At 37.3% G+C, this 17,821-nt stretch overlaps 1 protein-coding gene across 1 annotated transcript; it reads right to left on the reverse strand.

The window, feature by feature from the left end:
- Positions 1-8,719: 8,719 nt before the first annotated feature.
- Positions 8,720-17,231, reverse strand: LOC131430160 (uncharacterized). The gene is made up of 2 exons (XM_058594886.1): positions 16,782-17,231; positions 8,720-10,684 (listed from the first exon to the last, which is right to left on the reverse strand). Exon 2 carries the CDS (start codon positions 10,129-10,131, stop codon positions 8,935-8,937), a length of 1,197 nt encoding a protein of 398 aa, XP_058450869.1. The 5' UTR covers positions 10,132-10,684; positions 16,782-17,231; the 3' UTR covers positions 8,720-8,934.
- Between the last annotated feature and the right edge of the window lie 590 nt (positions 17,232-17,821).

Raw genomic sequence — 17,821 nt, forward strand, 5'->3', positions numbered from 1 at the left:
GAGAATCTGCAAGTGATGTTTTTGAAAATATAAGTAAAAGACTGCGATAAGTCTACTTACATTCCTTGATAAATCCTTGAACTGCTGGTGGAACAACATAGTGTCATACATACCTACATACATAAAACGACTCCACTTTTGCACGCTTGTGGCACATTTGCTGCATGTTTTACGATTTAACTACAAAGTGTAGATATGTGCTTGACGCGATCAAAATATGTGATATAGAAACAAAATGGTTGCCTGGATAACTGGTGTTGCTCTCTAATTGCTCGAATGCCACAAGACAACATAAAGCTATTCCGAAGTAAGGTTTACACTTCTGATTAATCACGGATATCTGAAATTAATTCAGCAGCGGTTAGTACCAGATTAAACATCGCACCGCATCATTTTAAAATGCGAAATGAAACTCAAAACATCGAAGGAGCGAAATTCATTCCATAAATGAAAAGCGAACGAAGTTCATGATGCAAGGCGAAAATAGCACGTGTTGAATTTGTATACTGCCATGAATTCCAGTTGGTTACATGTTCCAAATAGTAATTGTGAGCAGTCCCGGCCAATTTTGCGTACATATAACGATTTTCGACAAAAATGAACTCGAGAGCGAAGCCTTTTTATCGCTGCACTCCTTCAGCCATGTGGTGTTCTTCACTTCATTATTTATCCGTGGATAAGTTTATTTCTTTAGACAATAGAATGTAATACATTTAACGGTTCTATCAATTAGATTGAAATATTGATTTAGATTGATGAGATAGTCAATCTAATACATGTAATACATCACTCAATAAGTCGTGTGACTAACTAAGAAACACATATTTTTTATCAAATTTCGATTTTATTCATCAATCTATTCTCCTCCAGGACTTTTCTATGCCGTGATTGTAGAATTTGTCTTTTTTCTCTAAGTAGACTTCACATTTAGCAAATGCTTCTTGGTTTGAATTGACTTTTTTACCGGCAAGCACTGTGATTAGCCAGTAGTAATTTTAAGGTAATTCGTTAAATTTAACGATCGTTACTATCAACTTGTGAATCGGTATGTTTTTTTCTTCGACATATGAAATCGTTTTTCCTTGATCTAGCGATATAACGATCTAACAACGCTGTGCAGTATTTGCTATTCCTTTCTCAAGATAGCCGGTGAAGATTATACCATTCGGATCCGGAAATACTGAAGCCATAACCTTCCCACCTTACTATTGTATATTTGGACGCATCGGACGTGTCTTACCGGCTACAGTCCACCCAAGTAACATTTTTTATATTAAAAAATACTTGTAGCTATCTTCAATGCTACATAATAAATCTTGCATTAAAACTTTAAACTCCACGAAAGCCTGTTCCTGCCAAGTGGACCATTCATAAGGTTTATAAAGCAAAGTGAAGAATCAGCATAAAGCTGCGTTAAAACTTCAAATTCAAGAAAATTTTGAAACCAGCTTTACGATCAACATAAAATTTATTTGGATGGAATGAATTCCGCTATGAATAAACTGTCGTTTAGATAATATTTTTCTTGACTATATGTGTCATGTCTGCGTTAAATGCAATCAGTAAGAATTCATTGGATTTTATTTACAAGTTTGAGGCTTTAACAGAACGTAAAAACTTCATGCGCTTTTATTTTTATCGTGAATGTATGGATAAAAATAAGAATTATAACTAATCGCCTTGAAATAAATACGGTTTTTGCAAAAGTCTCCATGATTTATGAAAATTATTTTCTGTGATTCATCGTCTTTTTTGTAGAAAAATAATTCGTGGCGGTAAAACTTGTGCATACGTTCTGAACATGAATTATAAAAGTCCACCATACTTCCTCGTTTTTGCATTTCGAAGTTTTTTTGATGTCAATAAAGGCTACGGCAAAGAAAATCATAATAGCGGCCATGAAATTTTCTTTAATGCAAATTACACTTAATCTAAGAAGCAATGAATCAAATAGCCCACAACAAGAATGTCATAAATGTACTTTAGAACCCTCAAATTTGCTCTGAGTGGAACTGTCATTAAATGAACACGCACACAAACAAAACTAGATTTATGAAAGAATTTAACTGACAATAATGTTTTAAAGACAAATTTTTAAAGCAATATTAAGAGCGTTTGCATGGTTTTATTGTAGTACAAATTGATTTATTTTTAGTCCAGTTGTTAGTCTATTTGAAAGGTTTTATAGAAGCTTTAAAAACTATGATATTACTTGTCAAAAGCGACACTTATTATAGTTGTTATAAAACAAGTAGTGATTGAACAAGCAATTACAAAACTCCTATAAATTATAATCAAAACCATAAGGCATTCGAATTGTTACTTGGGCACTCAAATGATGATCGTTTTAACTCCGGAGTGAAGTGATGGATCCATGTTTCATAAATTATCCCATATCGATGCAAAAATCTGATAGGTATATGCTTCCTATATGAGAGAAAACTGACTTAGAATGTCTGTGTGTTTGTGTGTGTGTAACAAAAATGTGCACTCGATTTTCTCTTAGATAGCTGGACCGATTTTCACAAGCTTAGATTCAAATGAAAGATCGCATGGTCCGTAGTCTGCTATTTAATTTTACCCGGATAGATTTTCCGGTTCGGGAGTGACGGGATAGAATTTGCAAAAAAAAAATTAAAAATGCACATGGTCTTCTTGATTAACCGATTTTCTTCAACTTATATTCAAATTAAAGACCTTACAGTCCCATAGCCTGCTATTGAATTGTACATGAATCCAACTTCCGGTTCCGGAGTTATGGAGTCAAATAAATACATTATGTGTTAGTCACACGACTTATTGAGTGATTTATTAGCTTGTATCAAAAATCCTAGGGTGACGGTTCAATGAATAGGGCTCTGGTCTTACATGCCAGTTGGCGTATGTTTGAGTCCTGACTAGTCATACAAATAATCTGTACACTAAGAATTACTTGCGAAATCTGTTGAAACAGAACGGTTCCACAAAAGAAATGTCTTCTTTTTTAGTTTGAAACTAATTATAAGATCTTTTGCAGTCAAGCGACAAAGTAATCATTTTCATTCTCATATTTAAACTTTTTCTTATTTTTAAAGATTTTGCAATCACTAAAAAAATTGACTTTTAAACTGAAACCCGAGTTTCATAAGCAAAGCGATTTTCGTACATTTAAAGATCGCAAAATGAATCGGTACATTTGTGTGAATAAGTGTATCCCAAGTAACATTTTTAATATTAAAAAGTACTTGTAGCTATCTTCAATGCTACATAATAAATCTTGCAATAAAACTTTAAACTCCACGAAAGCCTACTGAAAACCTCTATAAGAGCATGTTCCTGCAAAGTGGACCATTCTTCATAAGGTATATAAATCAAAATGAAGAATCAGCATAAACCTGCTTTAAAACTCCAAATTCAAGAAAATTTTGAAACCAGCTTTACGATCAACATTAAATTTCTTTGGATGGAATGAATTCCGCTATGAATAAACTGTCGTTTTGATGATATTTTTCTTGACTATGTGTGTCATGTCTACTTTGAATGCAATCAGTAAGAATATATATCATATTTTAATTACGAGTTTGAGACCTTTTCCGAACGTAAAAACTTTATGCGCTTTTATTTTTATCGTGAATGTAAGGATAAAAATAAGAATTATAACTAATCGCCTTGAAATAAATGCGGTTTTTGCGAAAGTCTCCATGATTTATGAAAATTATTTTTTGTGACTCATCTTCATGTTCTTATAAAACTATTCTGCGACGATAAAACTTGTGCATACGATCTGAAAATGAATCATGAAAGTCCAACATATTTCCTCGTTTTTGCATTTCGAAGTTTATTTGATGTCAATAAATGCTACGGTATAGAACATCATAATGGCTGCCATGAAATTTCTTTTAATGCAAATTACAATTAACTTAAGAAGCAATAAATCAAATAGCCTACAACTAATGTGTCATAAATGTACTTTAGAACCCTCAAATGTACTCTGAGTGAAATTGTCATAGAATGAACACGCACACACACAAAACTAGATTTATGAAAGAATTTAACTGACAATAATGTTTTAAAGAAAATGTTTGAAAGCAATATTGAGAGTGTTTGCATGGTTTTATTCTAGTGCAAATTGTTTTATTTTTATTTTATTTTTAGTGTAGGTAAAGGGTTTTATAGAAGCTTTGAAAACTATGATATTACTGGTTAAAAGAGACACTTATTATAGTTGTCATAAAACAGGTAGTGTTTGAAAAATCAATTACAAAACGCCTATAAATTATAATCAAAACCATAAGGCATTCGAATTGTTACTTGGGATGAATGTGCGAATTTGACGAAAATATGCTTAACTTTTATCCGAGACGGCTTAACCGACGGTATGCTAGAAAATTCTTGAGATTCATCCGGATCCAGGTTTCTGATCAATGAATTTAAATCTCAATAAAGTATCTCACAATGTTTCAACAGAATCGAGGCATTGCACTCGAACTCCCGCTTCTTTTCAGTTTCTCCGTTGTGCATACTAATGTGTGGCAAGAAAATTTAATAATCGTTCGATAATCGTATCATCGCTTCTGAGTATTCCGAACCATACAAGGCGTGAGAACGCTCTTTCGTGATACGTCTTATAAAATAGTTTCTCCGTTGCAGTAGATCATAATTGATTTATGATTCAACAACCGACCACATACTCGTGCGCCGTTCTGATGCGAAAGCTGTTTCCCGATTTCAAATAAATTATATATCTTGACGTGATGTGAGGTTGATTTGGCTGCACAACCAGTGCAGTAGCTACAGTTACTTTCAATTACATGTAGAAAATTGCTTTACAACCACTTACGACTCAATGCTCTACAAAGAGCCAACACGAAAGGAGCCAATAGTTCTCATGCCTACATACACAACCGCAATCCAAAAGAATATTCATTTTCTTACAACAGTTGAATCTTGTGAGAGGAATATTATGATTTCAAATGAAAAAAAAAACAATTAAAAGTCCCCACAAATCTGTCCACTCTGTACTAACCTGGACATTTTCGATAAAATAAATTTAATGCTGATAAGGAATCAATAACTAATCTATAATGCTGTTATCAGATGACAAAAATAACAATATGATGCATAAAATTCGAAAATTTGCACAAAACTATCTTATTGAGGCATAAGGTTTGTTCGCGACAAAGTCTGGACAAATTAAATTTGGAATACAACAAATTTTGTGTTAGTTCAATACAAGATGCATTTTTTTACTAAATCAATTGTGCATTATTAGTCATCTTAAAATTAACTATAGTTACTTAATGAGGCTACATGTAGATACTACAAACTTTTGAGTTTACTCCAGTTGTTAAGGTCTAAGGACAGCGGGTCACGTGTTGAATTTTAAATCGACCACGCGGCTCGCTCAATTCCCTTTGCGCATCGTATTTCTCTTTTACTCTCTCGTATATGAGCAAACTGTACCGGGTTGCCAGCATACAACCGATTTTCGAAATATTTCTACAGTTGTAGTTTGCTATTTATAATCAGAGAGTTCTCTCTTCACGAGAACCCAATACCGCACGAACTACGGGCAGATAGGTGGGTTCACCTCTTTCGGTACAACGTGGACTCCATAGGCTTTATACCATATTTATTCCAAAACATTTTTGACGTAGTGGCAAAATGTCAGAATAACGAGGAATCGTCATGGTATATTTCCTTGTTTACCGTTCCGGTTGTGAGGATGCTCCCGCTTGCTCAACCACAGCTGCAAATAGCCTGCCAAACCAAATATTTTTTCGGAAACTTAAACTTTTTCTTCGTCCTGATATGCTCCTCAACGACGTTCCGTTGTATGTCAGTACAAAAAGACATTCCGGGAAGCTGCTTTAAGTCTTCCAGCGAATAAGTTTGACCGATCATTATCACGTACACTCTCATTGCACATAATTCAAAATTGAGTGACACATCACTCAAATTCATAAAAAGTGCACGTACTCTAAACTTGAGTTACCACCTATCTACTCATTTTTGCGTTAAAGGACGAAATTGTCAAAACTTGAGTAATTTTTACTCAAAATAAGAAAAAAATATTTTGTTCAAAATTTGAGTAAGTTCAACTCAAAATTTGAGTTTCTTGCTCTAAAAATGAAGAAATTTTTCTTCGTTAATTTTCATATACAAAGTTATTCTTCTTTCTTTTGAATGCGCAAATTAGTGATTCAAAACCGTTTCCTTTTGAACGGTTTGGAGTAACAATTGAATTATTTTGATATCCTTATGTTGCGCTTTTCACTAAGCATAATTTAAACCACAAAACATCTATGATTGACGTTGATTCATGTTTTCAAAACCGGATCTAGAAACGGCAATGGAAAACGACGTATTTTTGCATTCCTTTTTTCGATAAGAATATTCCGAGAATAAAACGCACTGAACTGCAAGTATTTTTTTTTTCACTCAACTGTTTAAAAACTCAACGTTTAAAAACTTTACTCTAATGTATGAATAAATGCGAAAGAACTCATGGCAACGAGTTTATTTTACTCAAATCCATACTCAAATTTTGACATATTGTTCCAGTTTATGAATTTGAGTAGTCGCAACTCAAACCATGAGTTATGTTCAAAGAGCGTGTAGGAAAACTTCATCAAATATTCGCGATACACCTTGCGAGTCCGGGTTTTAGACGTCACATTCTGTTCATTCTTATGGTTTGGTACAGCTTTCATCTTGAATGACTTCACACCTTGCCGATGTTTGAAAATATGCTATGTTGGAGACATTTTTTTCTAGTCACAGTACGTACCGAAAGATCTGTTCACTTCTACAATGTTTTCTGCTACTTCACGTTCTTCTGGAACTTCCTGAGATCCGTTTATGTCCCTGCCTTCCTTTTTGTTGTCAAACGTGCAAAACCAAGCCTTTTGGAAGTTGGAAGTAATTCCATAATTATATTAATTTAAAAAAACTACTTACAGCAATAAATGCTGGAAGAACATGACTTCCATATATCATACGACTCAGTTCGTCGAGATCAGCAAATGCGTGTGTGACAAATAATTTCACTCAATTTTCTCGAAGATGGCTAAACCGTTTTCTACAAACACAGATTCATATGAAAAGTAGTATACTTCCAAACAAGGTTCCTGAATTACGTTTGGATCCGACTTCTGATTGCGGAACCACATGATGATATGTGAAACAAGGTTAAAATAATGCAACTAATTTTTCTCGTACACTTTGAAAAGGCCTAAAAAATTGCATCGAGTTCCCTTAGATTTTTTATAATATTGTTAATTGTCAAAAAGTAATCAAAATAAAAATCCCAACAATCCCAACAGTTACGCGTGCAAGCATAAGCATGTTTATGCGTGTTTACGCTCACTTTGTAGTAGATACTTGGGCAATAGAGGTAGATACGTATACGTAGATAAATGCAAAAAAAATTGTTTTTAAAATAAAATGAATATATATATATATATATATATATATATATATATATATATATATATATATATATATATATATATATATATATATATATATATATATATATATATATATATATATATATATATATATATAAAAGGTGATTTTTTTGAGGTTAGGATTTTCATGCATTAGTATTTGCTCAGATTTTTTGAGGTTATGATTTTCATGCATTATTATTTGCTCAGTATGCTCTGACATTTCATCATGAATAGACTTACTAACGAGCAACGCTTGCAAATCATTGAATTTTATTACCAAAATCAGTGTTCGGTTCGAAATGTGTTTCGCGCTTTACGCCCGATTTATGGTCTACATAATTCTGGTTGAATGGCTACGTAAATAAGCAAAATTGCCGCATTTGGAGTGAAGAGCAACCAGAAGCCGTTCAAGAACTGCCCATGCATCCCGAAAAATGCACTGTTTGGTGTGGTTTGTACGCTGGTGGAATCATTGGACCGTATTTTTTCAAAGATGCTGTTGGACGCAACGTTACAGTGAATGGCGATCGCTATCGTTCGATGCTAACAAACTTTTTGTTGCCAAAAATGGAAGAACTGAACTTGGTTGACATGTGGTTTCAACAAGATGGCGCTACATGCCACACAGCTCGCGATTCTATGGCCATTTTGAGGGAAAACTTCGGAGAACAATTCATCTCAAGAAATGGACCGGTAAGTTGGCCACCAAGATCATGCGATTTGACGCCTTTAGACTATTTTTTGTGGGACTACGTCAAGTCTAAAGTCTACAGAAATAAGCCAGTAACTATTCCAGCTTTGGAAGACAACATTTCCGAAGAAATTCGGGCTAATTCGGCCGAAATGCTCGAAAAAGTTGCCCAAAATTGGACTTTCCGAATGGACCACCTAAGACGCAGCCGCGGTCAACATTTAAATGAAATTATCTTCAAAAAGTAAATGTCATGTACCAATCTAACGTTTAAAATAAAGAACCGATGAGATTTTGCAAATTTTATGCGTTTTATTGTTTAAAAAAGTTCTCAAGCTCTTAAAAAATCACCCTGTATATATATATATATATATATATATATATATATATATATATATATATATATATATATATATATATATATATATATATATATATATATATATATATCTATATATATATATATATATATATATATATATATATATATATATATATATATATATATATATATATATATATATATATATATATATATATATATATATATATATATATATATATATATATATATATATATATATATATAAGTTAAAGGTCGGATTATCGGATCTAAGTTTTTAAAAAACGCGACTGCACTGTACTGGCTGTTAAACAAGAATGAATCGATTTTATTTTGTGATCTTTCGAGTCCTGGCTACTCCTACTGTTGCAGTATTGAAATTGCTGACTGAAGCTACGCGTTCTCGCCGGGTCTCCACGTGACGAGGCTGGTACACGTTGCAAGTACCGGATACTAAAATGCTGACGCTACTGTCTGGGCCTGGGAATGACTACTGGTGCGACTGGAGTTAGACTTGCTGTTGTTGTTGTTGTTGTTGTTGTTGGTGGTGGCGGTGTGTGAAGTCCTACGAGACCTTTGAACATAACTCGTCCTTCCTTAGGAATTGAATCGTCCCGATTCAAGATTTGCTCTGGTTTATTGCCTTTTGCCGGGATGTTGGGCTTTGTTACTGTATCTGATTGAATATTGATAGTTTGTTGCACGCTACGTGACCTTTTCCGTAGAATAAGGATCAAAGCGATAGCTACTGCAACAACAATGCTTGTAGTAGACATGGTGATTGATACACCTGTCTTTAGGTTGCTCGTGTAGTTGATCTCCTCGATTATTTTTCTGTTGGTTAGGTGGATGTCTGTTAGGTTCAAGGTTGATTCGGAATGTTTTTCGTATATGACGAGGCCATCGAGGGGCAAGATGGTCATCGGTTCGGTCCTGACCAGCTCGATGTTATTATACTGCGTATCGTTCAGGCTTATTGAGCAATTATGAAACTCTATTAAAAAGGTACCGGAGAGGTTCCTATTACTTAAGTCGCAGGATGACTTCACTTCCAACGATTTAACTTGTTTAAGTAGAAGATGGTTGTTGGTGAGTTTGATTATTCCGGTGGGATTTGTGCATTCTAAGAAGGTGCAGTTTCCGGACGATCCTTGAAGCAACTTGGAAAAGCAAGGATCTCCGGTGAAGTTTACCAGGTTGTCGGGGGTACACAGGTAATTGTTTTGCACTCGCTGACAGTCGGATATAACGAAGTAGGTGGCTGAGATGCTCTGCAGGGCGGTTGACGCAGGTGGCTTCAGTATTTTCTGTCCTACTGGTAATGGTTCTAGTAATAGGTGGTTATAAATAGAATTTTCAGTTTGCGGTATTGAGACAATAAAAGTTAACAGTGATTGATTGTGAAATGCTTTTAATTCTAGGAAATTGTATATTTCGTCTGTACTAGTTATCGCTATGCCTTGTTCCTCGAATCTCTTAATGACAAAATCTAGTTCATTGGTTGATAAGATATGCTTGGATATAACTTTCAGTTTGGCCAGCTGAATGGCTTCGAATATTTCTTGTAGGTGGTTTGATAAAAGATCGATATTGAGATTTACATTTAGTATTTGCCTTACTAAGGAGAAATTTCTTCTCGTGTCGATTTCATTCTTGGCTGTCATTAGGTGTTGGGTAATTTGTTCCTGTTGTTTCTTGAGTACGTTGAGGATCACATTTATTCTATCCTGAAATTGATTGTTTACCTTGACTTGCTGATTATTTTCTCTAATTAATAATGTTTTGCTACTCTGGAGGTGTTCGAGGTCTTGCGATATACGGACGAGGTCATCGTTATCTAGGTTTCCCGTGATTTTTTTTTATTCCGCTGCCAATAAAGTCAAACAATCCTCTTTTTGATCTTCTTGGTAACATTTCTTTAAGAAGATTCTGAGGTCTGCGTAACTTCATCCGCAGCAGTTCGGTCATTTCTGTGAAATTTCCTAAAACTTCTATATCTTTTATGCTAGATAGTAGTTTCTCAAGAATAGGAGTATATCTGTCGAGATCGATTACGTGAAATAATTTGTGTTCGCCTATTTTTAGGAAGCTGTATCCATTTTGAATAGTTACTAGTCCTGGGTTGAGATGTAGGTTGGAAATTTGAATAGAACGGAAGGCATGGCTTGGATTATGAGAGAGATATAAGGTGATTACTAGTACGGTGTGGAGCTTCATCTGTAATTATAAAGTGTATTAGAAATTTATTTACTATGTTCGTGAGGTTTCTGCGGTTGTAGAGTTGGGGCTCGAGTACCTGAGGAATAAAGGATAAACGAATTAGTGGAATGATATTATTTTCGGATTCTACGGAGTTTGGTTTTGTGTAGTTTGCGTTCTCGGTCGTCTTTGTAAGTCTGATTCTTGTCAAGAGAGACTCGTACGGGTTCGAACTGATCTTTTTGTTTCGTTTTGATCCCTTGGATCCGATTGAAAACTTGTTCGTTGGCTTCTAGGATGGGTGGTTCTTCCCTCTTGGCGTTGTGATATTCGTTCTGTTGTTTTTGATTTTTGGCCAGTTTGAGTGTCGTCTCGTCGTATAGCTTGTCTCTTAGTTCTATGATGGCATTGGCGTCTAACGGTCTTTCTTGTCCGTCCTTAATACCGTAAAACACTTCTCGCGGTTTTAAATTTGTCGCTGTGTGTATGGTATTGTTGTATAATGTGCAGGATATCAGGAATATTTCTTTGTTGGGTAGTGTATCAAATTTATGTCTATTTGATCTGAAAATTTCGCTCAACGTCGAGTGGAATCTCTCGACGATTCCGTTTGTTTGGCTGTGATTGGAAGGTGTAAAGTATTGTTGAATATTGAGGTCAGATAATATACCTCTAATTTCTATGGATTTAAAGGCAGGCTTGTTGTCCGAAACGATGAGTTTTGGTTTTCCGTATGTGCTAAAGTATTTTAGAATGGCTTTGCGGACGTCGGGAATAGATCTGGATTTAATCGAGATTAGTGCCGCGAATCTAGACAGTTTATCGACTACTGATAAGAACGAATTCGGTTGTGCTATGAAAATATCCATGTGGATTATGTCAAGGGGTTGTTTAGGGATTGGTGATTCGCCGAACTTTACTTTGTATGGTTTCCGTTCGTATTTACTTTTATTGCATATCTCGCACATTATAAGGAATTTTCTTATTTTGGGTTTCATTCTGGGAAAGAAAAATCTTCTCGCTATCTCTAATTTGTTTTCTTGGATGCCTCTATGAGAGACTTCGTGGGTTTCTTCTATGAGGCGGTCTTGCTCTTCGTCGGTTTTCAAATCAATTAGGATTTTTTGGGTGATTTTCACCTTGAATGTTTTACACCTGCTGAAATAGTTTTTGTAGACTATTTGCAGAGATGGAATGAGGCGTTCGGGGCAGTGAATACAGTTAACCTTTCCGGGATTCATGTATTCGCGGAAGATACGAATTAAAGCTGGGACTCCGAATGAGGGTTTAGTTAATGTTCTCCTGTACATTCTGGGAAAGACTTCTTCGAACTCTTCGTAGTCTTGGTCATCTATTTTTAGTATGATCTGGTTATGGAAGACATTTAGCGGTAGCTCCGTACACGGGATAAACTCCGAGTCATCGGTATCTGCCGAGTGAACGGTATCGCCATCCGAACTGTCTTCATATATGTTGATTTCGATTCTTGACAACGCGTCAGCGACAACGTTCTGCTTGCCGGGGCGATGTTTAATATCGAAATCGTATTCGGTCAGCTGCAGGCGCCATTTAACGAGCTTTGAATTGGGTGTTTTTAAATTTAATGCGTACGTCAAAGGTTGGTGATCTGTGAACAATGTAAACTTTCTACCAAACAAATATGGTCGGAAGTATTGGGTTGCCCACACGATCGCCAGCAACTCCTTTTCTATCGCGGAGTACCCCTCTTCTGATTTTGTCAGGGTCCTGGATGCAAAAGCGACAGGTTTATCTTTACCTATGGGTCCTTGGGAGAGCACGGCTCCTAGGGCAAAGTTACTTGCGTCGGTGGTTAAAACAAATGATTTCTCAAAATCTGGGTACTGTAAGATGTCGCTATAGGTGAGAAGATTTTTGCATGTTTCGAATGTTTTCAAGAATAAGGGGGTGTGCTCTACTGCCTCGCCCTTACGTAGCTGTGACGTCAGTGGCTTGGTTATTTTCGCGAAGTCGCGTACAAAACGTCTGTAGTACCCTAGAATTCCGAGGAAGCTTTTTAGTTCTTTTTGGTTTCTAGGTACCGGCCAGTTTTGTATGGCTGTAATTTTGTCTGGGTTTGGCATGACGCCGTCATTTGTTACGATATGGCCAAGAAAGGCGACTTCTTTCTTTAAGAATTCGCTTTTGTTTAGTTGGATTTTAAGGTTTACTTTCGCGAGAGCTCCGAAAATCCTGTTAAGATTTTCGATATGCTCTTGCAGAGATGTTGAAAAGACAATTATGTCGTCCATGTATACTAGACAACATTTGCCGATCAAATCTCTTAGCACGTTATCCATTACGCGCTGGAAAGTGGCGGGGGCATTTTTGAGGCCGAATGGCATACGAAGGTATTCGTATAGCCCATGTTCGACGGAAAATGCCGTTTTAGGGACGTCTTTTGGGTGAACCTCGATTTGGTGGAAGCCAGAAGCGAGGTCCAATGTTGTAAAATATTGACATCTACCGAGTTTATCTAATATTTCGGTTATATTAGGTAACGGGTATTTGTCAGCTGGAGTTTTTTCATTGAGTTTTCGGTAGTCTACTACCAATCGCCATTTTGGTTCTCCAGAGGCGTCGGGCTTTTTTGAGACTATCCAGATCGGCGAGCACCATGGTGAGGTACTCGGGCGGATAATTCCTTGCTCGAGCATCTTCGAGATTTGCTTTTGTACCTCTTGCTTGTGGCAGTAAGGGTACCTGTAGCTTTTTGCGTGGACTGGGATTTCGTCGGTTGTTTCTATTCGATGCTTGACCGCGTTTGTGAACGTTAGATCGTTGCCTTCGAGATAGAACACATTTTGGTATTTCGTTATGTTTAACAGGAGTTTTTGTTTTTCCTCGTAGTTCAGGTGATCGATTCTGAGTTGGTCCCGTAGCTTTGGATCGAGAGTTGTTTCGTCCTTGGAAGGTACGTGAGGTTGAACTGTTTCAAAATTATTTATTTCTGCAAAGATCACGCGATTGGGACTGGTCCGCACCTCGGTATTACTGAGGTTTTTTATCACTACGAATGACTTATTTGCGTTTGCTTCGTATAAGCCGGGCAGCACGACAACGTCATTCGTTAGTGGGAGTGGATTTCCTACGATAAAATCTCCGTTATCTACGAGAGTAGGGAGTTCCGCTACCATTTCCTCGTGTGCGTTTAGTTTGATTGAGAAGCTGTCGGGGTATTTTCGTAGCATTTGGATATTTCCTCCGGGGAATTTCAATTCGTTTGATGAAGTGATAATGGTTGCTTTGGTCTGTTGCAGAGATTCATAGCCAATCAGGCCATCAAAGAAAGGGTGGAACTCGAATATGAAGAATTTCAGGTTTTTTGTGCCAGGTATATTGATGAAAGGGTTGAATTCAGTGAAGCGGTCTATGGTGTGTGTTCCGTTGAGGTTCCGGACAGTTCTAGGCGCGGTAGAGCGACATTTGTCCAAGTTAACATGTCTCGGACTAATATAATTTCTATTCGCGCCAGTGTCGATCAGGAATTTCAGTGGGCCTTTTGATGTTTTGACCAAAATGTACGGTATGAAGTTATTTATGTTATTGCGGTGAGGTCGGTTACAAGCTGAAAATTTTATTCCTCGACCATTTCGGGATCGGGGTTAGTGTTAACGATGTGTTCTATGGATGGATCTGTATTTATTTCTTGGGTTTGAGCGGGCGATTCGGGGTATGGATTGTATTGGTAGGAATTTAGATCGCATGCAGGATACTGTGCATACTGGGGGCAGGATTCCGGTGTCCAGTATTGCGGTGGAACGTCCGGAGAGAACTCGTAGACCGTCTGTTCATTATTATTGGCGTCATCTTCATGATAATTAGGACGATGATTTCTGTTGATGTAATTGACGGCCTTACTTCTGATGGAAGAATCGACTTCCATAGGAGTTGGTACTTGTTGCTGGTTAGGATAGCTCGGATATCGTGGTTGGAATTGATTGGCTCTTGGTGGGTGGAATGGATTCGGCGGAGTAGGTTTAAACGGTACATTTGGTCGCTGCGAGTAGAACGGATTCGGATTCGATCTATATGAAAAGAATTGATTCGGATTCGGTCTATGGGTGTGAGATTGGTTCGGGTTTGGTCTCTGGGGGAAAGGTTTTGGCGGATAATGTCTTGGAGGTGTATTTACGAACGAGTTCGGATTATGCCTCGGGTAAATATTTTGCATGCTTGGCTTTGGTGGGATAGGTGGAGGTTGTGGCCTGGAGAAGGTTCTAGCGTACTGATAGTTTCCCTCTTCGAGGCATAGGCGTAATGCTTCCTTCATGGTTTCCGGGGCTTGGGCACGGATTATGGGTCCCAAAGGATCTTTTAGCCCAGATAGGAAAACTTTCAGTCCCATCTGCTGGTAAAATTGGTTTTTCGCAGATTTTACTTGTAAATTTGTTTCGTTTAAGTTCAATAGGTTCACCAAAAGTGAAACCATATGTGACAACTTACTATAGAATTCTTCTACGGTTCCTGTTTGTCGCATCGCAACGAGGTCTCTGGTAAGAGAGACTTCGTCCCTACGATCGCTATAATGTGTGATTAGGTTCGATTTAATATCGTTCCAATTTAAATCGGTGCCGTACAACTCCAATACATTGTCGGCATCACCTGTAATTTTGGCGCGGATAGCTTGCAACCAAATAGTGTGCATGGTGGTTCCGCGCACTGAATCGATCAAAGGCGTTAAATTGTCGATTGATCGGATGAAAGAATGTACAGGGTGATTTTTTAAGAGCTTGAGAACTTTTTTAAACAATAAAACGCATAAAATTTGCAAAATCTCATCGGTTCTTTATTTTAAACGTTAGATTGGTACATGACATTTACTTTTTGAAGATAATTTCATTTAAATGTTGACCGCGGCTGCGTCTTAGGTGGTCCATTCGGAAAATCCGCTTTTTTATCGACAAATTTTGTTCAGCGATGAGGCTCATTTCTGGTTGAATGGCTACGTAAATAAGCAAAATTGCCGCATTTGGAGTGAAGAGCAACCAGAAGCCGTTCAAGAACTGCCCATGCATCCCGAAAAATGCACTGTTTGGTGTGGTTTGTACGCTGGTGGAATCATTGGACCGTATTTTTTCAAAGATGCTGTTGGACGCAACGTTACAGTGAATGGCGATCGCTATCGTTCGATGCTAACAAACTTTTTGTTGCCAAAAATGGAAGAACTGAACTTGGTTGACATGTGGTTTCAACAAGATGGCGCTACATGCCACACAGCTCGCGATTCTATGGCCATTTTGAGGGAAAACTTCGGAGAACAATTCATCTCAAGAAATGGACCGGTAAGTTGGCCACCAAGATCATGCGATTTGACGCCTTTAGACTATTTTTTGTGGGGCTACGTTAAGTCTAAAGTCTACAGAAATAAGCCAGTAACTATTCCAGCTTTGGAAGACAACATTTCCGAAGAAATTCGGGCTATTCCGGCCGAAATGCTCGAAAAAGTTGCCCAAAATTGGACTTTCCGAATGGACCACCTAAGACGCAGCCGCGGTCAACATTTAAATGAAATTATCTTCAAAAAGTAAATGTCATGTACCAATCTAACGTTTAAAATAAAGAACCGATGAGATTTTGCAAATTTTATGCGTTTTATTGTTTAAAAAAGTTCTCAAGCTCTTAAAAAATCACCCTTTAGTTTAATTGGATCGCCGGTAAATGGTGGCAGATCTCGTATGATTTGCGGCGTTTGCAGCGCCTTGAGAATAGTTTCGGCCGTTCCGACACCGGCATGCTGTGCGGCCTGCACGGCCTCGGCGGCACCTTGCGCTTCTACTCTGAGTTGATGGATGATTTCATCCCTATTTTCAATTTCGGCTCGCATGTGCGCGAGTTGCTGTTCGTATTGATCCATTTTATTTTTCACTTCACTTAATTTTCACTTCACTAAGGTTAGATAATGTATTTATTGGATAAGATTTTTATGTTAGTGTAATTCACTTGTGATATATAGACCTCCGCTTACCGTGGGTCGGGGCTCGGGTCTCTTAATTAGTATGGCTTATTGTTTGTGTAGAAGGATAAAATTCTTTTTGTTTCAGTTGAATTTTTATCTTTCGGTTTATGGGTTAAAATAATGATTAAAATTTCTTACCTTAATTTCTATAATCCAACCGATGTTCCCTCGGTTTTTGGCGGTGACAGTTCTAGGCGCTTCCTCTAATCCACGATGAGCCGTCGCAGATGGCTTATGCCGGGAATTCGCACTTTTCACTTCACTGCACTTAAACCGATCCTACCGACTGCGCCAGTTAAAGGTCGGATTATCGGATCTAAGTTTTTAAAAAACGCGACTGCACTGTACTGGCTGTTAAACAAGAATGAATCGATTTTATTTTGTGATCTTTCGAGTCCTGGCTACTCCTACTGTTGCAGTATTGAAATTGCTGACTGAAGCTACGCGTTCTCGCCGGGTCTCCACGTGACGGGGCTGGTACACGTTGCAAGTACCGGATACTGAAATGCTGACGCTACTGTCTGGGCCTGGGAATGACTACTGGTGCGACTGGAGTTAGACTTGCTGTTGTTGTTGTTGTTGTTGTTGTTGTTGTTGTTGTTGGTGGCGGTGTGTGAAGTCCTACGAGACCTTTGAACATAACTTATATATATTAAATTTTTTTGTTTTTTTTGCACTATATCTTCAGCAAAAATACAGGTGCCGAAAATTAAGGTGCCACTTTCAAAAGATTATATTACATCTTGAAAAACTTCTTCGAAGACACGTTAGCTCTTAAAAATAAGTGAAAGTCAGTACAGACTTACGATCGTCTTTTTCCAGTTTTGGACCACTGTGCGACGTTTGGATTTTTTGAACCGATAACAGCATGCAGCAGAACATTTGGCACTGTTGAACATCTCTTCGGTTTTGGCGAACCAACGATCCACTATTTTATAACTTGACTACATTATATCCATTAAGACCTTTTGTTGTTGGATGAATTAGAGAAAAATAAAGGAATAAAATGATATTTTTATACTAATCAGCCTCTGATTCCAGAAATAAAACATCGTTTTCCGTCATCTACTCATCAATCCCGTTCCGAAAATACCCACATTGTAAGAGTTTTTAAGCAATATCGTCAAACCGGAAGTCGCCATCTTAGATTTCCGAACCACCTCAAACATCGTTTTCCG

This window comes from Malaya genurostris, chromosome 2 (assembly GCF_030247185.1).
Source record: "Malaya genurostris strain Urasoe2022 chromosome 2, Malgen_1.1, whole genome shotgun sequence".
Classification (NCBI taxonomy): domain Eukaryota; kingdom Metazoa; phylum Arthropoda; class Insecta; order Diptera; family Culicidae; genus Malaya; species Malaya genurostris.

Coding starts and splice junctions, on each gene's coding strand:
- LOC131430160 (XM_058594886.1), bottom strand. CDS start 10,131: ATGACAGCCAAGAATGAAATCGACACGAGAAGAAATTTCTCCTTAGTA.